Source organism: Erythrolamprus reginae, chromosome 3 (genome assembly GCF_031021105.1).
Source record: "Erythrolamprus reginae isolate rEryReg1 chromosome 3, rEryReg1.hap1, whole genome shotgun sequence".
NCBI lineage: Eukaryota > Metazoa > Chordata > Lepidosauria > Squamata > Dipsadidae > Erythrolamprus > Erythrolamprus reginae.
In genome coordinates this window covers 6,719,626-6,747,067 of record NC_091952.1, presented here as the reverse complement: position 1 = coordinate 6,747,067, position 27,442 = coordinate 6,719,626, and the positions used below count along the sequence as shown (strand labels likewise).

Genomic DNA, 27,442 nt, shown 5'->3' with positions numbered 1-27,442 from the left:
TCAATCATGGAGCCACAGGGTGGGGTTGAAGCAGCTGCTGAGCAGAGGTTCCGCAAAATCCTCACTTCTCCATCGCTCCGCTGTGGGATTCGAGACAGGAGCCTGGAAAAACACAAAAATGAAAATTCAGGGATGAATTATGACCATCTTTCACACTCAAGGACCTCGGTAGGATCCCCAGGATTGTGGGATCAAAAAATTGAGATGCTAGGCAACTGGTTCCTACTTATAACCGTTGCTGTGTCCCAAGGTCATTTGGGGGGGTCTGTCCCCTTTTGGTGACCATTGGACGAGCAAAATCAACGGGGAAGCCAGATTCGCTGAACAAACTGTGAAATTAAATTTAATCATCATTATGATTCACGTAACGGGTGTGTCGAGGTAGATTGTAAAACGGAGCCAACTCGCTTAACAAATGTCTCGCTGAATAACAGAAATTTTGGGGTTGATTGTTGTCATAAGTACCATTTAAAATATAAAAAGTATCTTCATTAAAAAACCTCCAGTGTTATTTTACTATGTTTTATTGGGTTAAGATCATATTTTAGTTAAATTTCAATTTTTGACATGCTTGTTATGTATTTATTTATGTTGTAAGCCGCCCTGAATCTCAGGAGAAGGGTGGCCTAGAAATTGAAATAATAAATAAGTAAGTAAGTAAGTAAGTAAGTAAGTAAGTAAGGAAGGAAGGAAGGAAGGAAGGAAGGAGGGAAGGAGGGAGTGAGGAAAGGAAGGAAGGAAGGAGGGAAGGAAGGGGGAAGGAAGGAGGGAGGGAAGGAGGGAAGGAAGGAGGGAGGGAAGGAAGGAGAGAAGGAAGGAGGGAGGGAAGGAGGGAAGGAAGGAGGGAGGGAAGGAGGGAAGGAAGGAGGGAAGGAAGGAGGGAAGGAGGGAAGGAAGGAGGGAGGGAAGGAGGGAGGGAGGGAAGGAGGGAAGGAAGGAGGGAAGGAAGGAGGGAGGGAGGGAGGGAGGGAAGGAAATAAATAAATAAATAAATCGAACCAGACAAACAAACAACAACAAAAAATATCTTCTTAAAAACTTCCAGTGTTTGAGCATTCACAACTTCTGGAGGCAAGCTATTCCACAGATTAATTATTCTAACTGTCAGGAAATTTCTCCTTAATTCTAAATTGCTTCTCCCCTTGGTTAGTTTCCACCCATTGCTTCACGTCCTGCCTTCAGGTGCTTTGGAGAATAGGTTGATTCCCCTCTTCTTTGGAGCAACGCTTGAGATAGTGGAAGGCTGCTATCATGTAAAAAAAAGATGTATTAATAAACCTACATCTTTAGAAGAGAGCCAAGTTAATCCATGGCTATATCCTTCATTACTCATCCTGATCATGACTCATTGCAATCAATTCTACAGAGACGTCTCCAGCAGCTTTGGGATGAGAGCAGGAAGGGATGGACCTTTGGGTATAGTCTTAAAAAGTCAAAATGCCAATCATCGTGATATGATCAAAGCACTGCCTGCCTTTAATGTATGTTGTAGGCTTTTAAGATTTCTGTTAGAATTCCCTACACTACATAAAAGCATTTTAAACTCCCGGCTGCAGCTGGATTTTTTTTTAAAGCACTCCTTGTTTTAAGTGTTTTAAAACACTGCTTGCTTTAAGAATGACCAGGCAAAGTGTACTCAATAAACTTTATATTAATCATGAACGGCATAGCAAACCTGGAGTAGCATCCTTTGCAGTTGGGCAAAAGCTTCGAATGGCACCCTAAAGCCTCCTTCCACAACATTTGCCGTGAGTGCCTGGCAGAGGTGGCACTTACCGTATTTTTTGGAGTATAAGACGTATTGGAGTGTAAAACACACCTTACCTTTTGGGGAGAGAAATAGGGGAAAGAATCTGCTTACCAGGTATTCATCTGGTTAGCGTCCTTAGTCTGGTCAGTTTCAGCACATTATTTTACCTCCTGGTTAAGGGCTTTAAAAAAACTTTATTTGGAGAGAGTAACAATGAAAGCACTAGCAAGCCATTGATTGATTGATTGATCGATTGATTGATTATTTGATTTGTATGCCACCCCTCTCCGTAGACTCGGGGCGGCTAACAACGATAATAAAACAGCATATGATAAATCTAATTTAAAATAACTAAAAACCCTTATTAAAAGCCAAACATACACACAAACATACCATGCATAAATTGTATAGGCCTGGGGGGAAAGAATATCTCAATTCCCCCGCACCTGACGACAGAGATGGGTTTTAAGGAGCTTACGAAAGGCGAGGAGTGTGGGGGCAATTCTGATCTCTGGTTCCAAAGGGTCGGGGCCGCCATAGAGAAGGCTCTTCCCCTGGGTGCCGACAGATGACATTGTTTAGTCGATGGGACCCAGAGAAGGCCAACTCTGTGGGACCTAACTGGTCGCTGGGATTCATGAGGCAGAAGGCGGTCCCGGAGATATTCTGGTCCGATGCCATGAAGGGCTTTATAGGTCATAACCAACACTTTGAATTGTGATCGGAAACTGATCGGCAACCAATGCAGACTGCGGAGTGTTGGTGTAACATGGGCATAACTAGGGAACCACATGATTGCTCTCGCAGCTGCATTCTGCACAATCTGAACTTTCCGAACACTCTTCAAAGGTAGCCCCATGTAGAGAGTGTTACAGTAGTCGAGCCTCGAGGTGATGAGGGCATGAGTGACTGTGAGCAGTGACTCCCGGTCCAAACAGGGCCGGAACTTAGAGAGAGTAACAATGAAAAAGCTTGCTGTTGTGAGCCGCTCCAAGTCCACAGAGAGGGGTGGCATACAAATCAAATAAATTATTATTATTATTATTATTATTATTATTATTATTATTATTATTATTATTGTTAAGCCAGTAAGAGCTGGGAACATCATTAGCATCTGGAAAGAAACATTCAGAGCAAGGAGAGCAGTGGGAAAAATCCTGCCAAGACTTTGGGCTTGGAAAACATTCTTCACAGAGAGTAACAATGAAAGAGCTTGCAAGCTGGTAAGAACTGGGAATATTGTTAGCACCTGGTTAGAGCTGAAAAGAAATTTATTCAGAACAAGTTAGAGCAATGAAAAAAAAAACCTGCTAAAACTTTGGGCTTGGAAAACATTTTTCGCAGTGAGAGACAATGAAAGAGCCTGCAAGGTAAGAGCTGGGAATATTGTTAGCACCTAGTTAGGGCTGGGAAAGAAGCTACATTCACAGTATAAGACACACCCAAATTATCAGCCTCTTTTAGGGAGGAAAAGGGGGCATTTTATACTCCAAAAAATACGGTATGGGCCAGGCCGGTGACCCCAAAACATCGGCTTGATTAAGATGGCCTGACCCCATTTGAAAACAGGGCCTTAACCACGGTGGCCCAGGCCTGCCGAACTGAAAACAGGCTCCACTGAGTTCAGTGTAACTTGCTCCCAGATAAGTGGATAGAGCAGCCTTCCCCAGTTTATAAAAAGTAAAATAATAAATATTAATATCAAAATTCCATTGGGGCCCAGATTGGAGAGTTGGGGGGGAATGTTTACTTCGTCTTGGGGAGGGGGGAAACAACAGAAAATAATTGAGACCAGCTGGTGTAGGGGGACAGGTTCCTATTGGGTTTCCTGGCCACCCACCTCTGCGTTCTCTGCTGAGCTCTCCATGGTGCTGAAATCTTCTCCAGCCAATTGCTCCATGCTTTGAGACGGTCCATTATCTGCTAGGAGGTCACCTTCAGGCAGAGGTGAGGGTGCAGTGGAATCGGTCACCTGGAGCCCTCCATCCAGCTGACCCTAAAACATTTGCATATCCAGAAGATGGAAAAAGAGAGTGTAAATCTGGTCATTCAAGCAAAACCTTGGATTTGAGAATGTTGGGGTAGGTTGGCAGCTGGGACAGGTAACGGGAGCTCATTCCATTACATGGCATTAGGGATTCAAACTGCTGCACTGGTGATCTTTCCATCAACAAGCTGAGTGTCTTAGCTACTGTATGGATGAGTATATGGATGGATGGGTGGGTGGATGGGTATTGTATGTAGGTATGTGTGATTGGTTGGTTGGTTGGTTGGTTGGTTGGTTGGTTGGTTGATTGATTGAATGTTTATATGATGTTTGTTTGTTTGTTTGTTTGTTTGTATGGATGGATGGATGGATGGATGGATGGATGTTTCTATGATGTTTCTTTCTTTCTTTGTTTGTATTGATGGATGGATGGATGGATGGATGGATGGATGGATGTTTATTTAGTTGGATGGATGGTTTGTATGTATGTATTTATGTATGTAAATTTGATTGATTGATTGGATGGATGGATGGATGTTTTTATGATGTTTGTTTGTTTGTTTGTTTGTTTGTTTGGATGGATGGCAGATGGTTTATATGGATGGATGTTTGTATGGATGGCAGGTGGATGGATGGATGGATGGATGGATGTTTGTTTGGATGGATGGATGGATGGGTAGTTTGTGTATACAGAGAGAGAGAGAGAGAGAGAGAGAGAAAGGGGAGGGAGAGAGAGAGAAAGAGAGAGAGAAAGTTCTAACATTTTCTTCTCTTCTCAAGGTCAAAACCATCTGCTACCTTCAAACCTCCCTTCTTCTAAAACTTAATTTCTAGCCCCCTGACCATCCACCACCCTCCTTCTTTAAACTTCTTCCAGTTTCTTTCTTAAATCTTTTCTTAGCAGCTCCCACTAACATGATGTTCAAGCTGGTGTTTGAGCAAAGCAAGAGAAAGCAAAATGAGGGATGCTCCCCAAGCAAACCAACCAGCCGAGTGAGAACTGAGAGACGCTGCATAGGAATTACATTCAGCCAAGGGAAAAGGAAGTAGAAAAAGAAAGAAGACAACAGAGGAAGAACCAAGAGGACGGAGTGGAGTTGGAACCAATTCCTGCCAGCTTTTTGAGTGGGATTTCTGGATCAGGAGACCAGGATCTTACCTGCTGGGTGGACCATAGATTGTTTTCTTGGCTAGTTTCAGCTAGAGATTGAGTGAGCTCCCCAACGCCAGCACCATTCCTTGTCCCGTTGACCAGAGGAGACATTCCTTGCCATGGGTCTTCTTTCCCAAAGGCAAAAGGGTCTTTGAGGTCCCTCTCAGCACCTTCTTCCCTCTCACCGCTTTGTGGTTCAGTCTCTCCTGAAGGGTCTTCTGATTCCACACAACCCCCTTCTTCTTCAGCCACCAATTCGGGGTCTTCAACTAGAACCAAGACACAACTGGTGGGATGAACATCTAACTCCCCAAGATGCTTTTTTTTTTTTGCAAAAGGCAACTGGACTTCATAGGTTCGTTCATCTTCCCTCTTTGAAAACGTTTCGCTTCACACCCCTTCTTAGATGAGAAGTGAAATGTTGTTGTTTTTTTTTAAAAAAAAACAACCCAAGAAAGTCCAGTTAGACCACACCTGGAGTACTGTATCCAGTTTTGGTCACCAGACTACAAAAAAGTCATTGAAACTCTGGAGAAAGGGCAAAAGAGAGCAACCAGGACGATGAGGGGACTGGAGGCTAAAACATACAAAGAACAGTTGCAGGAATTGGGTATGTCTAGTTTGATGAAGAGAGATTTAATCTAGTTTAATCCAAGCAGGGGGTTGGACTTGAGGACTTGCAAGGTCCCTTTCAACTCAAGTCAACTGAAAGGAAGGAAGGAAGGAAGGAAGGGGGGGAAAAGAAAGAAAGAAAAAAGAAAGGAAGGAAGGAAGAAAAAAAGAAATAAATAAATAAAAAAAAAAGAAAGGAAGGAAGGAAGGAAGGAAGGAAGGAAGGACAGACCAGGGGAGACAGGATAACAGTTTTCCAATACTTGACCGGCTGCCACAGAGAGGAGGGGATCAAGCTGTTTTCCAAGACACCAAAAGGCCAGACAAGGACTAAGGAGAGATTCAACCTGGAAATAAGGAGGAACCTTCTGATGATGAGAACAATTAAACAGTGGAACAGCTTGCCTGCAGGGGTTGTGAGAGCTCCAACACTTGAGGCTTTCAAAAGGAGATTGGACTGCCATTTGTCTGAAACAGTGTAGGGACTCCTGCTTGAGTGGGAGGTTGGACGAGATAACCTACAAGCCTAGTAATCTATCTATCTAAAGGAACCTTTGGGACTAGCATGACCTGGTTGGATGAGAATCTTCCTAGACAATGAACATCAAAGCAACTTCATGGGTGAGCATAGCATGTGGTAATCACCCCACCCAACCTAAGATTCTGCTTTCAAGTGATGTTTGAGGCTCAGCTATCTATGGCTCTCTCACCACCATCAACACTCTGGCTCATGAGATCGAGAATGGCCTCTATTGACATGTGGCAAGACCTTTAATGAAATCCAGTTGATAGAGGATTCGTTCCTCCGCATTGAAATCCACTGTGTAGTGTTCCATGTTGTCATATCCCAGTTCCAGAACTTCTGGTTGGCAGCTGTGGCTCATCTCCACAATCCTGAAGGAAGGGGGAGACACAAAATTACAGATGGAAGCCTTTGATTTTTATTGTTTTCAATTCCCAAAGGATACAAGGGTGAAATCCAGTGGGTTCTGACAGATTCTGGAGAGCCGGAAGGAGAAATTTTGAGTAGTCCAGGGAATCGGCAAATACCACCACTGGCTGCCCCCTCCCCCCGAGTAGTGTGGGAATGGGGATTTTGCAGTATCATGTATGTATGCATTTATTTGTTTGTTTGTTTGTTTATTTAGTTAGTTAGTTATTTGATTGATTTGATTGATTTGATTGATTTGATTGATTTGATTGATTTGATTGATTTGATTGATTTGATTGATTTGATTGATTTGATTGATTTGATTGATTTGATTGATTTGATTGATTTGATTGATTTGATTGATTTGATTGATTTGATTGATTTGATTGATTTGATTGATTTGATTGATTTGATTGATTTGATTGATTTGATTGATTTGATTGATTTGATTGATTTGATTGATTTGATTGATTTGATTGATTTGATTGATTTGATTGATTTGATTGATTTGATTGATTTGATTGATTTGATTGATTTGATTGATTTGATTGATTTGATTGATTTGATTGATTTGATTGATTTGATTGATTTGATTGATTTGATTGATTTGATTGATTTGATTGATTTGATTGATTTGATTGATTTGATTGATTTGATTGATTTGATTGATTTGATTGATTTGATTGATTTGATTGATTTGATTGATTTGATTGATTTGATTGATTTGATTGATTTGATTGATTTGATTGATTTGATTGATTTGATTGATTTGATTGATTGATTGATTTGATTGATTTGATTGATTTGATTGATTTGATTGATTTGATTGATTTGATTGATTTGATTGATTTGATTGATTTGATTGATTTGATTGATTTGATTGATTTGATTGATTTGATTGATTTGATTGATTTGATTGATTTGATTGATTTGATTGATTTGATTGATTTGATTGATTTGATTGATTTGATTGATTTGATTGATTTGATTGATTTGATTGATTGAATGACTGAATGACTGAATGACTCAATGACTCAATGACTCAATGACTCAATGACTCAATGACTCAATGATTGATTGATTGATTGATATGCCACCCGTCTCCAAGGACTCGGGTCCTCTCCAAGGACTTACAATATATAAAAGAAAACAATACTCTTAAGCATAAAACATATCAGGAAAGACTTAATGAACTCAATCTGTAGAGTCTTGAGGACAGAAGGAAAAGGGGGGACATGATCGAAACATTTAAATATGTTAAAGGGCTAAATAAGGTTCAGGAGGGAAGTGTTTTTAATAGGAAAGTGAACCCAAGAACAAGGGGGCACAATCTGAGGTTAGGTGGGGGAAAGATCAGAAGCAACGTGAGAAAATTTTATTTGATTGAAAGAGTAGTAGATGCTTGGAACAAACTTCCAGCAGATGTGGTTGGTAAATCCAGAGTCACTGAATTTAAACATGCCTGGGAGAAACATAGATCCATCCTAAGATAAAATACAGGAAATAGCATAAGGGCAGACTAGATGGACCATGAGGTCGTTTTCTGCCTTCAATCTTCTATGTTTCTAATACAAATACCCTAAATCCGAATAATTTAGAGTAGTAATCTAAAACCCCCAGTAATATTAAAAGTCAAGCATGCCCATTCAAGCCACAGACATACGGTGAGAGGAGGGGGGTGGGGTGGAGATGTTGCACCATCCTTCCCCTGCCACGCCCACAGAACCAGCAGTAAAAAAAATTGGATTTCACCAATTGCATGGATATTATAAGAGAATAAATCATACTCACTTTCGGATGAGAACTTTGGCATTCTGATATATTGGAAGGAGGGGGAGAAGAGACAAAAAGATGAATTTGAAATTTAAAAAAGACTGTTTAGAAAGACAGCATGAAAAGAATACAAGTAATCCTTGACTTAGTACCATTCATTTTAGTGACCATTCAAAGTTTCAGTGCCCCTTAAAAATGTGACTTATAATTGCTTTCCACACTTACAACCGGTGCAGCATTCCCATGGTCACATGATCAAAATTTGGATGGTTGCCATGTCTCCCATAACAATTAATAATAATAATAATAATAATAATAATAATAATAATAATAATAATAATAATAATACAATTTATTAGATTTGTATGCCGCCCCTCTCCGATGGTCATGTGATCCCCTTTTATATCTTCTGACCAGCAAAGTCCATGGGGAAATCTATCTGTCTGTCTGTCTGTCTGTCTGTCTGTCTATCTAATCTATCTAGATCTATCTATTTATCTATTTATCTATCTATCTATCTATCTATCTATCTATCTATCTATCTATCTGTCTGTCTCTATCTATATCATCTTTCTATATCTACATCTATATCTTTCTATCTTTCTCTCTCTCTCATTTCTCTCCCTCCCTCTCTCTCTCTATCATCTCTATCTCTATATCTATCTCTATCTCCATCCATCATCTATCTATCTATCATCTATCTATCTATCTATCTATCTATCTATCTATCTATCTATCTATCTATCTATTTATCTATTTATCTATCTATCTATCTATCTATCTATCTATCTATCTGTCTGTCTCTATCTATATCATCTTTCTATATCTACATCTATATCTTTCTATCTTTCTCTCTCTCTCATTTCTCTCCCTCCCTCTCTCTCTCTATCATCTCTATCTCTATATCTATCTCTATCTCCATCCATCATCTATCTATCTATCATCTATCTATCTATCTATCTATCTATCTATCTATCTATCTATCTATCTATCTATCTGTCTGTCTCTATCTATATCATCTTTCTATATCTACATCTATATCTTTCTATCTTTCTCTCTCTCTCATTTCTCTCCCTCCCTCTCTCTCTCTATCATCTCTATCTCTATATCTATCTCTATCTCCATCCATCATCTATCTATCTATCATCTATCTATCTATCTATCTATCTATCTATCTATCTATCTATCTGTCTGTCTATCTATCTATCTATCATCTATCTATCTATCTATTTATCTATTTATCTATCTATCTATCTATCTATCTATCTATCTATCTATCTATCATCTATCTATCTATCTATTTATCTATTTATCTATCTATCTATCTATCTATCTATCTATCTATCTATCTATCTGTCTGTCTCTATCTATATCATCTTTCTATATCTACATCTATATCTTTCTATCTTTCTCTCTCTCTCATTTCTCTCCCTCCCTCTCTCTCTCTATCATCTCTATCTCTATATCTATCTCTATCTCCATCCATCATCTATCTATCTATCATCTATCTATCTATCTATCTATCTATCTATCTATCTATCTATCTATCTATCTGTCTGTCTCTATCTATATCATCTTTCTATATCTACATCTATATCTTTCTATCTTTCTCTCTCTCTCATTTCTCTCCCTCCCTCTCTCTCTCTATCATCTCTATCTCTATATCTATCTCTATCTCCATCCATCATCTATCTATCTATCATCTATCTATCTATCTATCTATCTATCTATCTATCTATCTATCTATCTATCTATCTATCTGTCTGTCTCTATCTATATCATCTTTCTATATCTACATCTATATCTTTCTATCTTTCTCTCTCTCTCTCTCATTTCTCTCCCTCCCTCTCTCTCTCTATCATCTCTATCTCTATCTCTATCTCCATCCATCATCTATCTATCTATCTATCTATCTATCTATCTATCTATCTATCTATCTGTCTCTATCTATATCATCTTTCTATATCTACATCTATATCTTTCTATCTTTCTCTCTCTCTCATTTCTCTCCCTCCCTGTCTCTCTCTATCATCTCTATCTCTATATCTATCTCTATCTCCATCCATCATCTATCTATCTATCTATCTATCTATCTATCTATCTATCTATCTATCTATCTATCTATCATCTCTGCCTCTATCTATATCATCTTTCTGTATTTACATCTATATCTTTCTATCTGTCATCTATCTATCTATCTATCTATCTATCTATCTATCTATCTTATCTATCTCTATCTGCCTTTACCTATATCTATATCATCTTTCTATATCTATATCTACATCTATATCTTTCTCTCTCACACACACATTTCTCTCTCTTCCTCCCTATCACTCCCTATCTCTCCCTCTCTCTCTTTCTATCATCCCTCTTTCCCTCCCTCCAACTCTCCATCTCTATTTATCTGTCTATCTTGCTGATTTCAAGGCTCTCACCTGGACAAAAACTGACATCTGAGGCTCTTCCATGGATTGCAGGGCTGTGTCCACCAGCTTGGAAGAAGATTCGATGTGGTCACCGCACACTTTGCTCAGCCCGTTTAGCTGCTGGCTCTTGCTCTCCTGTTCGTACGTGATCCTTTGAAGCATAATCTTCCTCCGTTCTTCCAAAATTGCCCCCATGCGGTCAAACTTCTCACACAGCGCCTGCTTCTGAGCCTTGCAATTGGCCTGCTCGAGAAGGAAGGACCAGGCGAAACTTTCAGGTTAGAGGGTCTAGCCAGGATAATAAACCACGGCTTGTTGTCGAGGTTATTATTATATTATTATTATTATTATTATTATTATTATTATTATTATTATTATTATTATTATTTTTAAATCTCTTTATTAATTTTTCTTATATCATTCCCATCACATATTATTTTGAATTACAGATTATACATATTCTCAGTTAACATTCTGACAGTAAGTTTTGACCGGTTTCATTTCATTATATACATTGTATTTTATATTTTTGAATTCTAAAATCTATTACGTTCATTAATTATACACGGTAACTGTAGGTCGTTTAAATTGTACTGTTGTTTCATATTATGTTGCTTTTATGTTCTCTTTTGAACCCATTCATGCCATTTTTGCCATGTTCTTTTTGATTCTATTAATTTATTTCCCTTAATTGAGTTCGTGAATTCGTCCATCTCTACACATGCATATATCTTATCTATAATTAAATCTTCCGTTGGTATCTGATCACTTTTCCAGAGTTGTGCTATCGCAATTCTCGTGGCGGTGTTTATATGTGTTGTGAGGAGCATTGTTTGTTTTGAATAATGTTTTCTCCAAACTCCTAAAAGCATAGCTTCCGGTGTGAGTTCTATTTCCTCTTTCATAATCTCTGTGAGCCAAGTATGAGTTATTGTCCAAATTTTTTGTATCAAGGGGCAGGACCACCACATATGGAAAAACGTACCTCTTTCCTTTTTACACTTCCAACACGAGTCTGATAATGTTGGGTGGATCTTTGCTAATCTCGACGGTGGGAGGTACCATCTGTAGAATAATTTGTAATAGTTTTCCTTATATGCTGCCGAAAGGGTTATTTTGGATATTGTGGTCCATGTTCTTTCCCAGTCGGCAATATGGATGGCGTGTTGCAGATTTTCCCCCCACGCTATCATTGGTGTTTTGGTCATATCTTTTATTCTTTCCTGTTCTAAAAGTATTTGGTATATTCTGCTTATTTGTTTGTTTTCATTTCCTATCAGAATCTTATCTAATGGGTTCATAGATTTTTGAATACCGGGTGTTTGATTGTCTTTTTTAAATCTGGATTCTATTTGGGCGTATGTCCACCAATCCATTTTATGATTTAATCTTTCCAGTTCTTGTCTAGATTTGAGTTCCCCGTTTGGGTGTAATATGTCTCTGTACTGGATGGTTTTGGCTATGTCGATCAAATTTGGGTAGATGATGGCTTCCATAGTGGAAAGCCATCTTGGAATTTTGTCGTAGTGTTTATTTTTAATTTCGTACCAGGTTATTATTATTATTATTATTATTATTATTATTATTATTATTATTTAGATTTGTATGCCGCCCCGCTCCGTAGACTCAGGGCGGCTCACAACAACAATAAAACAATTCATAACAAATCTAATAATTTAAAAACATTTAAAAACCTCATTATTAAGCAGACATACGCACAAACATACCATACATAAATTGTATAGGCCCGGGGGAGATGTCTCAATTCCCCCATGCCTGGCAGCAAAGATGGGTTTTAAGGAGTTAACGAAAGGCAAGGAGGGTGGGGGCAGTTCTAATCTCCGGGGGGAGCTGGTTCCAGAGAGTCGGGACCGCCACAGAGAAGGCTCTTCCCCTGGGACCTGCCAAACGACATTGTTTAGTCGACGGGACCCGGAGAAGGCCAACTCTGTGGGACCTAATCGGTCAATGGGATTCGTGCGGCAGAAGGCGGTCCCGGAGATATTCACTTTGGTCGGGTGGTGGAAGATACAACTGGGGGATTGTGTTATTTGAACCCAGGATTGTGAATGAATGACCGCAGAATAACAAGAATTGGAAGGGACCTTGGAGGTCTTCTAGTCCAACCCCCTGCTCAAGCAGGAAATCCTAAATCAGTGAAGGCCATTTTGACCTCCAGAGCCTTTCCTGAAGCCTCCGGGGGCAAAAAACAGCAGAGTGTTCTCCCTGTCAGGAAATTCCTCCTTAGTTCTAGGTTACTTCTAACCTTGATTACTTTCTACCCATTGCTTCTCGTCCTGCCTTCTGGTGCTTTGGAGACTAAGTTGACCCCCTCCATGTCCAGTCAATGAAGCAGTGGAAGTGATGTGCCAGGGTCTGGAGGCTGTTGGGGCCTGGATGGGTGTCAACAGACTCAAGCTCAACCCTGATAAGACGGAGTGGCTGTGGGTTTTGCCTCCCAAGGACAACTCCATCTGTCCGTCCATCACCCGGGGGGGGGGGGGGAAGTACTGACCCCCTCAGAGAGGGTCCGCAACTTGGGCGTCCTCCTCAATGCACAGCTAACATTAGCAAACCATCTCTCAGCTGTGGTGAGGGCGGCGTTTGCCCAGGTTCACCTGGTGAACCAGTTGCGGCCCTATTTGGATCGGGAGTCACTGCTCACAGTCACTCATGCCCTCCTCACCTCGAGGCTCGACTACTGTAATGCTCTCTACATGGGGCTACCTTTGAAGAGTGTTCGGAAACTTCAGATCGTGCAGAATGCAGCTGCGAGAGCGGTCATGGGCTTACCTAAATATGCCCATGTCACACCAACACTCCGCAGTCTGCATTGGCTGCCAATCAGTTTCCGGTCACAATTCAAAGTGTTGGTTATGACATATAAAGCCCTTCATGGCATCGGACCAAGATACCTGCGAGACCGCCTTCTGCCGCACGAATCCCAGCAACCGGTTAGGTCCCACAGAGTTGGCCTTCTCTGGGTCCTGTCGACTAAACAATGTCATCTGGCGGGACCCAGGGGAAGAGCCTTCTCTGGCATGGCTCCGACCCTCTGGAACCAGCTCCCCCCAGAGATCAGGATTGCCCCCACCCTCCTTGCCTTTCGTAAACTTCTAAAAACCCACCTCTGCCGTCAGGCATGGGGGAATTGAAACATCTCCCCCTTGCCCATGTAGTTTTTGTGTTTTATTCGATTGTGTGTTTGTTTTTTATATATTGGGGTTTCTTTTTTGGACTTTTAATCTAAAACTGTAGCCTAGATTTTTAAATATTAGATTTGTTGCTATGTATTGTTCTTCGCCATTGTTGTGAGCCGCCCTGAGTCTGCGGAGAGGGGCGGCATATAAATTCAATACATCTAATCTAATCTAATCTTCTTTGTGTGGGTAGCCCCTCAGATATGGGAAGACTGCTATCATGGCACCCCATTCCTTCTTTTAATTAAACTAGACAAGGGTAATGCTGGCAGCCATTTTGTGAAGGTGCCCACTACACACATTTTGGTTTTTTAAATGTGGGGTTTCTTGCAATCTCTGAATCTACTTTATTAATCCGTCGGCACAGATAACTTATATATATATGCCATTAGTATCACCACATTTGAAAAGCATCTTTTGGCTATTGGTGCAATGTCACCCAATCGGTTTTCAGGCCTAAGGTGGGACTTGAACTCACCGTCTTTTGGTGATTGGTGCAAAGTTACTATGGGACTAAGGTGGGACTAGAATTCACTGCCTTTTGGTGAATTCCATCTGGGTTTCATGCTTAATAATAATAATTAATAATAATAATTTATTAGATTTCTATGCCGCTCCTCTGCGAAGACTCGGGGTGGCTTACAACAATGATAAAAACAATATTATAGTGGCACAAATCTAATATTAAAAGAAATAACTAAAACCCTATCATATTAAAACCAGACAACACATACATACCAAACATAAATTATAAGGAGCCTGGGGGAAAGATGTCTCAAATCTCCCATGCCTGGCGGTATAGGTGGGTCTTGAGTAGTTTATGAAAGACAAGAAGGGTGGGAGAAGTTCTAATCTCCGGGAGGAGTTGATTCCAGAGGGCCAGGGCCGCCACATAGAAGGCTCTTCCCCTGGGGCCCACCAGACGACATTGTTTAGTCGACAGGACCCGGAGAAGGCCAACTCTGTGGGACCTTATCGGTCGCTGGGATTCGTGCGGTAGCAGGCGGTTCCGGATGTACTCTGGTCCAATGCCATGTAGGGCTTTAAAGGTCATAACCAACACTTTGAATTGTGACCGGAAATTGATCGGCAGCCAATGTAGGCCACAGAGTGTTGTAGACATGTGGGCGAATCTGGGAAGCCCCACGACGGCTCTCGCGGCCGCGTTCTGCACTATCTGAAGTTTCCGAACACTTTTCAAAGGTAGCCCCATGTAGAGAGTGTTGCAGTAATCGAACCTCGAGGTGATGAGGGCATGAGTGACTGTGAGCAATGACTTCCTGTCCAAATTAAGGTGGGCCTAGAACTCACAGGCACCTGCTTTCTAGTTTGGTGTCTTAACCACTAAATCAAAGTGGCTCATTTGCAGCGGTCAAGGACCACATAACCAATTTTGCAATGTTTTTCTGCTGAAAACGTCAGCTTTTCCAGTTTTCAGCAAACCCTCACCCGTAGCAAACAATGGGTTCACATTTATGACCACGGCATCCCCTTAATGACCGCTGCAAAAATTGTCATAGAATCGGTCATTGGAATGGGCACGGTAGCATTACGGTCATAACTCAGAGAGTAATTGCATCTCTCTGTTCCACTTGATCCTCTTGTGTGAATGGAGCCAGTGAAAATATTGGACCGTGTGAAGAAGCCTGGGAGACATTCCCGATTTTCAGAGGAAAAAAAACCTGAAAACAAAAAATGGTAAGACGAATAATTCAGGCCCCACCTCAATATTCCTGCACATGCCTTGGAGTTCAGCCACGTAGGTTTGGATCCTGTCATTGGCTGCCACGAGGGCCCCGATCCCATCAGTCAACTCCACCTAGATGGGACAGATCGGAAGCAGATGGCCTTGAGGTCAAAATGTTTATTTATAATTTCCTTATTGTCAGCGAACCAAAGAGCATCTGAGAAATAAATCACCTTCCACTCCAGTGATCTCACACAAGGTTCGATTTATTAGCACACCCATGTTGAATTCGTTTTTTTTTTTTTGTGGGTATAAATTTTTTATTATTTTTTGCACCCTACAGAGATTCCAATTTACATACCACAAATCAAAATATAATACAATACAATATCAAATGCCAAATTCTTAATCAAATTAGTCAAATTTTTCTAATTATTTATCCAATTATTTCTGGTATATATCATTCATCCTGTGCTACCTCCTTTCCAAGTGCTATCATCCAGATTTTAGACAATTCATTCATTTCATTTTATTGGATTTGTATGCCGCCCCTCTCCGTAGACTCGGGGCGGCTAACAACACTGGTAAAAACAACATGCGACAATCCAATATTAAAGAAGCTAAAAACCCTTATTTTAAAACCAATCATACATACAAACGTACCATACATAAATTGTGGAAGCCTAGGGGGAAAGAATATCTTAATTCCCCCATGCCTTATCATCCCTGGATTCTGAACAAGAACTTATGACAGACCCACGCATGCGTAGAGTGATGCATAGGAGAGAACAACAGAAGGATTATTACAGGAGATAGGTGAGGCTACCTGTGGTTGGGTGGGGCTGCTGTAATTAGTGCTACAGATAAAAAGAACAACGTGCTGGTTTAGCCTTGTAGAAGTTTATCTGATTCATAGTTCGTCAAAATCGTGGTTTTGCTGTTTCCCTGTTCAAGACTGTGTATGGACTTTCTGGACTTTGGAATTTGAACTCAATTTCCCAGTTACTGGGTGAGAAATTGGATTGCATTTCACCTGTGCCTTGTGTGTACCAGAAAATCCCTTTGACATTTAAAAAGAGAGTTTTTTCTGCTTTTCTGTTGATAAAGACTTTTGATTTTCCTTCTACCGTGTGGTGTGTGTCTTTCTGGACTAATTACCCTGTAATTACAGGCGGTTGGGACACACCGGCAGAACAGGTAATCTCTATTTTGTGGGTTTGCTGTTAAGAAAGTTTTAAAAACAGTTTCTTTTTAACTTTTACATCAAGAGCTCGAATTATTAACACATAGAACCGGTAGCTTTAAAAAAAATTGAATCCCACCACTGATCTTATCTTATCCTCTGTGGGTTGGAACACACCTTCTGCTTGGCGCAAATGTCCGAAAGTGGAGCCACTTCGCACTCCTTGTGCTCCCCGAAAACCTTGCACAGGGAGCACGTGGGAACAGCGCACGTCACACAATAAATGTTGATGCGTTCCTCTTCATGCTCTTCGCAGGTTGGGTGCTCCGTTTTCAACAGAGGCCTGTTAGAGAAGGAAGAAAAATATCAGGTGGGAAAAGCGAAAATAATGTACGATGGGAGGAAGGACAGATCTCGCCAAGGTTTCCAAATCCCCTTTATTTCTTTTTTAAAAAATCAAGTTACAGTATTTATTTATTTATATATAAATATTTTGAAGACGGTATTCTCCAGGCATTTAATTTTACAAAAGAAGAAAATAACAGATATACTACTACTACGACTACTACTACTACTACTACTAATAATAATAATAATTGTTGTGGTTAGCTCTGGCCCTGCTCCTGCCCCAAGGACTGTGGATGTGGGGGAGACATCCACATGCTGCAGGCCTGTTTTGCCCCCAGTGGAATCTGCTGATGAAGGCTCTTCTGACCAAGAAGACATGAGTGACAGGGAGGAGGAGAGTGGGGCAGACAGCTCAGAAGGAGATCAATTATCTAGCTCCTCCTTGGATTCAGAACAAGAGTTAATGATACAGCCACGCATGTGGAGAGCGATGCATAGGCAACAACAACTGAGAGATTATTATCAAAGAAAATGAGGCCACCTGTGGTTGGGTGGGGCTGTGGTCATTAGTGAGACTGCTATAAAGAGCAGCCTGTGGGTTTGGCCATTGTGGAGGATTATCTGATCCTTGTGTTTCGTGACTGCTTTACTGACTTTGACTTTTTGTGTGCTGATTTTTCCCGGCTTTGAAACTACACCAGAGCAAAGTGTGTTTCACTTTGTGAAAGAAGAAGGACTGTGAATTGCCTCACAGCTGCAAGCTAAGTATCACAGAACTGATAAGGGACTTGTACAAATTACCAGTTTGTTTGGAGACGAGTGCTCTTTGCTATCCCAAAAGAGGGCTTAGTTTAAGTGAATTTTCATTATAAAGAACATTGTTTTGAATTTTCAAACGTGTGTGTGTCTGAAATTTGTACCTGTGAATTTTTGGGAGGATTCTACCTGACAGAACAAATAATAATACATATAGTAATGATAACAATAGTTGTAATTATATCAGCTTATTTTTAATCATATTAACTGTAGTAGTGTACTTACAATTGTAAACAATATTCAATATTTTATTTATTTATTTATTAGATTTATTTATTTATTAGACTTTGTTTATTTGTTTGTTTGACTTCTATGCCATTCTTCTCAACTGACTATATGAATATAAATAAATAATAACAACAACAAAGTTGAAAGGGACCTTGGAGGTCTTCTAGTCCAACCCCCTGCTTAGGCAGGAAACCCTACACTACTTCAGACAGATGGTTGTCCCACATCTTTTAAAAACTTGGAGTGTTGGAGCATTCACAACTTCTGGTGGGAAGCTGTTCCATGGATTAATTGTTCTGTCAGGAAATTTCTCCTTAGTTCTAAGTTGCTTCTCTCCTTGTTTAGTTTCCACCCATTGCTTCTTGTTCTACCCTCAGGCGCTTTGGAGAATAGCTTGACTCCTTCTTCTTTGTGGCATCCCCTGAGATACTGGAAGACTGCTATCGTGTCTCACCTGGTCCATGACCAGTTCCTGCAACTGTTCTTCATATGTTTTAGCCTCCAGCCCCCTAATCATTTTTATTGCTATTTTCTGCATTCTTTCTAGAGTCTCCACATTATTTTTACATCGTGGCCACCAAAACTGTATGCACTGTTCCATGCATGGCCTTACCAAGGCCTTATAAAGTGGTATTAACACTTCACGTGATCTTGACTCTATCCCACTGTTGATGCAGCCTAGAACTGTGTTGGGTTTTTTGGCAGCTGCTGCACACGGCTGGCTTATATTTAAATGGTTGTCCACTAGGACTCCAAGATCCCTCTCACAGTTACTACTGTTGAGCAAGGTACCTGTTGTGGTTAGCTCTGGCCCAGCTCCTGCCCCAAGGACTGTGGATGTGGGGGAGACATCCACATGCTGCAGGCCTGTTTTGCCCCCGGTGGAATCTGCTGATGAAGGCTCCTCTGACCAAGAAGACATGAGTGACAGGGAGGAGGAGAGTGTGGCAGACAGCTCAGAAGTAGATCAATTATCTAGCTCCTCCTTGGATTCAGAACAAGAGTTAATGATACAGCCACGCATGAGGAGAGTGATGCATAGGCAACAACAACTGAGAGATTATTATCAAAGAAAATGAGGCCACCTGTGGTTGGGTGGGGCTGTGGTCATTAGTGAGGCTGCTATAAAGAGCAGCCTGTGGGTTTGGCCATTGTGGAGGATTATCTGATCGCTGTGTTTCGTGACTGCTTTACTGACTTTGACTTTTTGTGTGTTGCTTTTTCTCCGCTTTGAAACTAAACCAGAGCAAAGTGTATTTCACTTTGTGAAAGAAGAAGGACTGTGAATTGCCTCACAGCTGCAAGCTAAGTATCACAGAACTGATAAGGGACTTGTACAAATTACCAGTTTGTTTGGAGACCAGTGCTCTTTGCTATACCAAAAGAGTGCTTAGTTTAAGTGAATTTTCATTATAAAGAACATTGTTTTGAATTTTCAAACGTGTGTGTGTCTGAAATTTGTACCTGTGCATTTTTGGGAGGATTCTACCAGAGAGCCCGACAGAACAGGTACCATATATACTGTATTTTCTTTAATAACAATAATCTTCATCTAATTTCTACCTCTTATTTCTAACCATTCCATGTTAACTAGGCAATACTCTGTATCTCCCTTAAGAGCCGGGGTGGCGCAGTGGTTAGAGTGCAGCACTGCAGGCTCCTTCAGCTAACTGCTAGCTCTAGTTCAGCAGTTCAAATCTCACCACCGGTTCAAGGTTGACTCAGCCTTCCCTCCTTCCGAGGTGGGTCAAATGAGGACCCTGATTGTTGGGGGCAATATGCTGACTCTGTAAATTGTTTAGAGAGGGCTGTAAAAGCACTATGAAGCGGTATGTAAGTCTAAATGCTATTGCTATCTTTTATCCTCAATGTCAATCTATCCATCCCTGCACAGTCCAATATTTTCCGAATTACGTTCCCATCAAATTCCCTTTCATTTTGAATTGGGATAAATCCACTGCCTGCTTTTAGAGTCTACCCAGATCTAGCAAGCTGGAATGACCCCCAGTGCTGACAGGTGGCCAAAACAAATTTAACAAATCCATCCATGAATTCTGCCCACATTTGGGGATGTGATGCGAAAGATGCCCTGGAATAGCTGAGAAAGGCAGCCCACCTTTCTGGTCCTCTTGCTGATGCTTGTTTGTAGATATCGATGATGTTCTCCACCAGCAGATTCCGTTGCAAGCCATAGATGCCGTGTCTGTCCAGGACAACTTCGTGGCGGCACGATGGGCATCGGAATCTCCCTGCAGAGCCCAGGGTTGTCCCTCGAGACTGTGGGATGCAAGAGATGGTAAAGGGTCATTCTTTGTCAAGTGGACCAGGAGAATTTGAAGCCTTATTTGAAAAGAAACCACCACAAAAACAACATATATGATAGGGGAAAATGTGCTCTTTCCAATGAATTAAAAATGAAGATGATTGAAGTTGAGAAAATAGAGAGCGATAGAAAAAAATTCTTGCTCTTTCTAATGAAGATGATTGAAGGTGATGAAAAAGTGCTCTCTGTTTTCTCACCTTCAATCATCTTCATTTTTAATTCATTAGAAAGAGCATGTTTCTTTCCTATCATATACTGTATGTTTTTTCTGTGATGGTTTCTTTTCAAATAAGGCTGCAAAAACCAGTCAAGTGGCCACCTGGACCACTTGACAAAGAATGACCCTAAACACGGCAATAGGTAAGGATCGGTTGATGCAGCCTTGTTGGGGAGATCTCCATGGAGCACACAAGTGCAGGTGAAACCATCAAAACATTCTGTTGTTTAAAGCTGCGTATTAAGAGGAGAAGGAGAGGGAGAGAAGGAGAGGGAGAGAGGGGGAAGGAGAAGGAGCCTGGAAGAAGAAGTAGGAGAGACAGGGTAGAAGGAAAGAGAGAGAGAGAGAGGAAGGAGAAGGAGGAGGAAGAGAGGGAGGGAAGGAGAAAAAAGGGAAGATGGAAAACAAAGAGAATGAAAGAGGAAGGAGAGGGAGGAGAGGGAGAAGAAAGAAGGAAGAAAGAAAGGGAGAAGAAAGAAGGAGAGGGAGAGAATAAGAAGGGAAGGAGGAAAAGGAAAGAGGGTAGGAAAAGGAGAAGGAGGAGGAAGAGAGCGAGGGAAGGAGAAAAAAGGGAAGATGGAAAACAAAGAGAATGAAAGAGGAAGGAGAGGGAGGAGAGGGAGAAGGAAGAAAGAAAGGGAGAAGAAAGAAGGAGAGGGAGAGAATAAGAAGGGAAGGAGGAAAAGGAAAGAGGGTAGGAAAAGGAGAAGGAGGAGGAAGAGAGGGAGGGAAGGAGAAAAAAGGGAAGATGGAAAACAAAGAGAATGAAAGAGGAAGGAGAGGGAGGAGAGGGAGAAGGAAGAAAGAAAGGGAGAAGAAAGAAGGAGAGGGAGAGAATAAGAAGGGAAGGAGGAAAAGGAAAGAGGGTAGGAAAAGGAGAGGGAGGGGGAAGAGGAATGTGGGAGGAAAGGAAGGGAAAGGGAAGGGAGAAGGAGGAGAGGGAGAAGAGAGAGCGAGAGAGAAGGAAAGGAAGGGAGAGGGAGGAAGGAAGGAAAATTAGGAGAAGGAATGAGGGTAGGAAAAAAGGAGAGTGGGAAGGAGAGAGGGGAAGGAAAGGAAGAGAAGGAGAATGAGGAAGGGGAAGGAGAAAGGGGAAAGGAGGGAAGGAGAAGAAAAGGGAGAGGGAGAAGAAAGAAGGAGAGAGGGAGAGAGGAAGGAAAGAGAGGGGAGAGGGAGGAAAGGAAGAGAAGGAGAGGGGGAAGGAGAAGGAGACAGGAAGGAGAAGGGTAAGAGGGAGAGTAGAAGGGGAGAGAGGGGGGAAGAAGGAGGTAGAAGAGGAGAAGGAGAGGGAGAGGAAAGAAGGGGAGGAAGAAAAGGAGGAGGATGAGGAAGAAGAGAGGGAGGGAAGAAGAAAAGAGAGGGAGAACAAGGAGAAGGAGAGCAAGGGCAAGGAGAAAGAAAGGAGAAGGAGAGAAAGGGAGGAAGGATACAAAGAGGGAGAAGAGGGAGGAAGGAGAAGGAAGGAGAGAGGAAGGGAGAGGTAGGAAGGAAGAAGGGAAGGAGGAGGAGAGAGGGTAGATGGTGCGGGAGGGAGGGAGAGAGGAAAGAAGGAAGGAAGAAAGGAAGTGGGGAATTATGGGAGTTGAAGTCCAGATATCTGCAAGTTGCCAAGGTTGGGAAACATTGACTTAGACGTTCGAATGGTTTCTTGACACCTGCCTTGTATTTTTTTTCCCCCAGTCTCACATTTCAAAATCGGGGCACCTCGGGGAGCAATGCTCCAGAATTTGAGATACGCCCCACTTCTTTTGCAGCCCAGACTCCGCAAAGGTCAAGGGCTCGATGCTCAGCCCTCCAGGGGTTAGCTGGGAGGGGCCCTAACTAGACCAGCTCCAGCAAAAGAGCATGTTATTTTGGCAAGGGATCCGGATGCCCAAAGACTGACGGGAGCCAAGGCACGATATCCCATAATAGCCCAAAGGCAGGTGTCAGTAACCCCCAAGAGGAAACGAAGGGCTAGAATACAGAGCATTGAATGAACTTCAGTAATTTGGACTTGTGGACATGCATGTCTGGGAAGAAATGTTATTTATTTATTTGTTTGTTTTCTCAAGTACGTATTGGCAGTAATCAAAGATATAACTATATATCTCCGGGACCGCCTTCTGCCGCACGAATCCCAGTGACCGGTTAGGTCCCACAGAATTGGCCTTTTCCAGGTCCCGTCGACTAAACAATGTCGTCTGGCGGGACCCAGGGGAAGAGCCTTCTCTGTAGTGGCCCCAATCCTCTGGAACCAGCTCCCCCCGGAGATTAGGATTGCCCCCACCCTCCTTGCCTTTCGTAAGCTCCTTAAGACCCACCTCTGTCGTCAGGCATGGGGGAACTGAGATATTCTTTCCCCCTAGGCCTTTACAATTTATGCATGTCATGTTTGTTTGTAGGGATGTTTGGTTTTTACAATAAGGGTTTTTAGTTGTTTTAGTATTGGATTTATATGATGTTTTTTATTACTGTTGTTAGCTGCCCTGAGTCTACGGAGAGGGGCGGCATTCAAATCCAATAAATAAATAAATAAATAAATTGTGCAGAACTGGACATATTGGCTACTGAACTAAAAGAAAAAGATTTGGAATACATCTTCCCCAGGCCTATATAATTTATGTATGGTATGTTGTGTGTATGTTTTTTAAATTATAAGTTTTTAGGTCTTTGAAATATTAGATTTGTATTTTACATTGTTCTTTGTCATTGCTGTGAGCTGCCCCGAGTCTACGGAGAGGGGTGGCATACAAATTTAATAGATAATAATAATAATAATAATAATAATAATAATAATAATAATAATATATACATGATGCTAGTAAGAGAGAGACATTAGAACAGGGGACGGAAGGCAAACTGGTGCACTTATGCACGCCCCTTACTGACCTCTTAGAATAGGGAGAGGTCGACAGTGGATAGTCTAAGGGTAAAGTTTTGGGGGTTAGGTGAAGATACTACAAAGTCAAGTAGTGAGTTCAATGAATCAACTGCTCGGTTACTAAAAGTCATATTTCCTACAGACAGGTTTGGAGCGGTTTACTTTAAGTTTGGATCTGCTCTGTGCTCGTGTGTTGTTGTGGTTGAAGCTGAAGTAGTCGTTGACAGGAAGGACATTATAGCAGATGATTTTATGGGCTGTGCTCAGGTTGTGTTTAAGACGACGTAGTTCTAAGCATTCTAAACCTAGGATTGTAAGTCTAGTTGCGTAAAGTACAGTGATCCCTCATTTTTCATGCAGGATGCGTTCCAAGACCACCCGTGAAAAATGAATTTCCGTGAAGTAAAGATATTTTTTTCTGTATTTAACGAGTATTTCTACTTTTAAAACCCACCCTTTGCATTAGTCATTCTATAACGTTTCTCAGCTGGAACTACATGTGATATCCTACCAGTTTCTTTAATAGAGTACAGTAGTACTGTAGAAGAATTTTATGAATTTTTAAAATTCATTTAAAATTTTCAATAGATTTAATGGATTTAAGCCTCTTTTGAAAACCCGTGAAGTAACGAATCTGCGAAAAATAAACCACGGAGTAGCGAGGGATTACTGTATTCGGTTGCGAGTGGAGGAGTGGAGGGCTCTTCTAGTAAAGTATCTCTGGACATTTTCTAGAATTTTTATGTCTGAAATGCGGTGCGGGCTCCAGACAGATGAGCTGTATTCAAGGATTGGTCTGGCAAAAGTTTTGTATGCTCTGGTTAGTAGTGTGAGATTACCAGAGCAGAAGCTATGTAGGATTAAGTTAACAACTCTTGAAGCCTTTTTGGTGATGTTGTTGCAGTGGGCTTTGGCACTTACGTCAATTGATAGGAGTATTCCAAGGTCTTTTACGGAGTGAGGATTGTCTGTAAGGTCTTGTTTGTTCAGTTTGTATTTGGTGTTACTCCAAACAGAGAAGCACCCCTGGTAAAAAGGTGTGTTTTAAAGGAAGTCAAGATGGAGGCCAAAGCAAGGAAAGCCCCACCCCCTTTTTAAAAAAGGGGTGGGGCTTGACTAGGAAAATTGTGGCTGCCATTTTGGATATTTCTGGCCACAAATGAAGCTGTTCTGCTCCAAGAAAGATGGAAATATAGGTTTTCTTAAAGCATTAAATATGGCAGATGAGCCACCTTTGGACCTTGGGGTTGAGTCTTTTTCATCCTTGGGCCCTCTGTCCACTCATCTTCAAGCTGCCGCAACCTAACACAAAGCCCACAACCATCCCCCTTTCCAATTGTGTTATAATATTGGTGTAATTTTGTTTTCAGAAGGGATCTGTCTCAGTATACCTTGCAATCTTGCTTCCAAATTTTAGCCATTTTAAGATGTGCGGACTTCAACTCCCATTCTTTTGAGTTGGAGATTTTGGCCTGCCACAAGTAGAATAGTACTATGGGAATTGGGAATGGGTGGATGCATGAGAGGGAAAAATGCTAGCCGCAACGAATTCTTTCTAGAGATTCAAGGTCATCCTTTGTGCAGCACCAGCTGGAAGTAGAGGATCATGGACGTTGAGAGAACCGGAGTGGTCCACGTGATGAACATGTGGGTGTGGGGACAAGGGATGAATCTTAGCCTGGGTGGAGAACTGTAGGAAAAGTTAGTATCGTTTTGACTACAGTTTGTCTCCAACATGGCTCTTAATAAAATGGAATTTGGAAGAAGGCCAAAGTTTGGACTCTATTTTCTTTCTCGGATGTTAGTTGGGACACTGACAGAATTTGTGTTTCCTGCCTTTTGGGGGAGAAGAAATACATAAAATTCAAAGTTTAAAAGAGACTTAATATTGGGTTTTGGGTTTTTTTAAAAAAAAGGACAACCCCACTTATCTTCTGAAGAACAAAATATCCAAGCCACCCATAAACACAAAACACAATCTCAAACTTCTCATGTTTCCCCCATCAGCTGTGATCCTTGAAATTGTGGGATCCACCAGGATCCTTGAAATCTCGGAAAGCATCTTCCCAACTCCCCAAAGGTGTTGACCCAACCGACTCTGCTCTCTCCCAATTCTGAGGGTCCACTGCTTCCATGTTGGGGAAACGTTTCCACTAACTTAGAAACATAGAAGATTGACGGCAGAAAAAGACCTCATGGTCCATCCAGTCTGCCATTAAACTATTTCCTGTATTTTATCTTAGGGTGGAGATATGTTTCTCCCAGGCATGTTTAAATTCAGTTACTGTGGATTTACCAACCACGTCTGCTGGAAATTTGTTCCAGGCATCTACTACTTTCAGTAAAATAATATATTTCCCCCAACTAACCTCAGATTGTGCCCCCTTGTTCTTGTGTTCACTTTCATAGAAACATAGAAGTCTGGCGGCAGAAAAAGACCTCATGGTCCATCTAGTCTGCCCTTATACTATTTCCTGTATTTTATCTTAGGATAGATATACTGTACAGTGATACCTCATCTTACAAACGCCTCGTCATACAAACTTTTCGAGATACAAACACAGGGTTTAAGATTTTTTTGCCTCTTCTTACAAACTATTTTCACCTTACAAACCCACAACCGCCACTGGGATGCCCCGCCTCCGGACTTCCGTTGCCAGCGAAGCGCCTGTTTTTGTGCTGCTGGGATTCCCCTGAGGCTCCCCTCCATGGGAAACCCCACCTCCGGACTTCCGTTGCCAGCGAAGCGCTTGTTTTTGCGATGCTGGGATTCCCCTGCAGCATCGCAAAAACACAGAAGTCTGGAGGTGGGATTTCCCATGGAGGGGAGCCTCAGGGGAATCCCAGCAGCGCAAAAACGGGCGCTTCAGCTGGCAAAAGGGGTGAATTTTGGGCTTGCACGCATTAATCGCTTTTCCATTGATTCCTATGTTTCGTCTTACAAACTTTTCATCTTAAGAACCTCATCCCGGAACCAATTAAGTTTGTAAGACAAGGTATCACTGTATGTTTATCCCAGGCATGTTTAAATTCAGTTACTGTGGATTTATCTACGTCTGCTGGAAGTTTGTTCCAAGGATCTACTACTCTTTCAGTGAAATAATATTTTCTCATGTTGCTTTTGATCTTTCCCCCAACTAACTTCAGATTGTGTCCCCTTGTTCTTGTGTTCACTTTCCTATTAAAAACACTTCCCTCCTGGACCTTATTTAACCCTTTAACATATTTAAATGTTTTGATCATGTCCCCCCTTTTCCTTCTGTCCTTCAGACTCTACAGATGGAGTTCATGAAGTCTTTCCTGATACGTTTTATGCTTAAGACCTTCCACCATTCTTGCAGCCCGTCTTTGGACCTGTTCAATTTTGTCAATATCTTTTTGTAGGTGAGGTCTCCAGAACTGGACACAGTATTATTCCAAATGTGGTCTCACCAGCGCTCTATATAAGGGGATCACAACCTCCCTCTTCCTGCTTGTTATACCTCTAGCTTTCCTATTAAAAACACTTCCCTCTGGAACCTTATTTAACCTTTTAACATATTTAAATGCTTCGATCAAGTCCCCCCTTTCCCTTCTGTCCTCCAGACTAGACAGGCTGAGTTCGTGAAGTCTTTCCTGATAGGTTTTATGCTTAAGACCTTCCAGCATTTTTGTAGCCCCTCTTTGCACCCGTTCAGTTTTATCAATATCTTTTTCCTGCTTGTTATACCTCTTTCCACTTCCTTTGAAAGGTTTCCCTCCCACAACTATACCTGAAAAATGTCATTGGCGCATTTCCGGCAGAGGTTGTGTTGACACGGAAGGATGACCACGGGTTTGGTGAACATCTCCAAGCAAATGGGGCAGATGAGTTGCCTCTCCAAGTCCATGCTGGGACAATCTCTTGGGTAGGAGGTGTACTCCATGTGCTTCGACATGACCAGGCGTTGGTGGAAATGAAGCTCC

General features: G+C 41.6%; 1 protein-coding gene across 1 annotated transcript; it reads right to left on the bottom strand.

Moving 5' to 3' along the window:
- On the bottom strand, positions 1–27,414 carry LOC139163481 (tripartite motif-containing protein 54-like). Its single transcript, XM_070744281.1, has 10 exons — positions 27,250–27,414; positions 20,211–20,371; positions 16,880–17,045; positions 15,556–15,651; positions 10,642–10,875; positions 8,225–8,247; positions 6,272–6,396; positions 4,897–5,159; positions 3,591–3,746; positions 1–102 (listed from the first exon to the last, which is right to left on the bottom strand). The coding sequence occupies exons 1-10, from the start codon at positions 27,412–27,414 to the stop codon at positions 1–3; spliced, it is 1,491 nt and encodes a 496-aa protein (XP_070600382.1).
- Between the last annotated feature and the right edge of the window lie 28 nt (positions 27,415–27,442).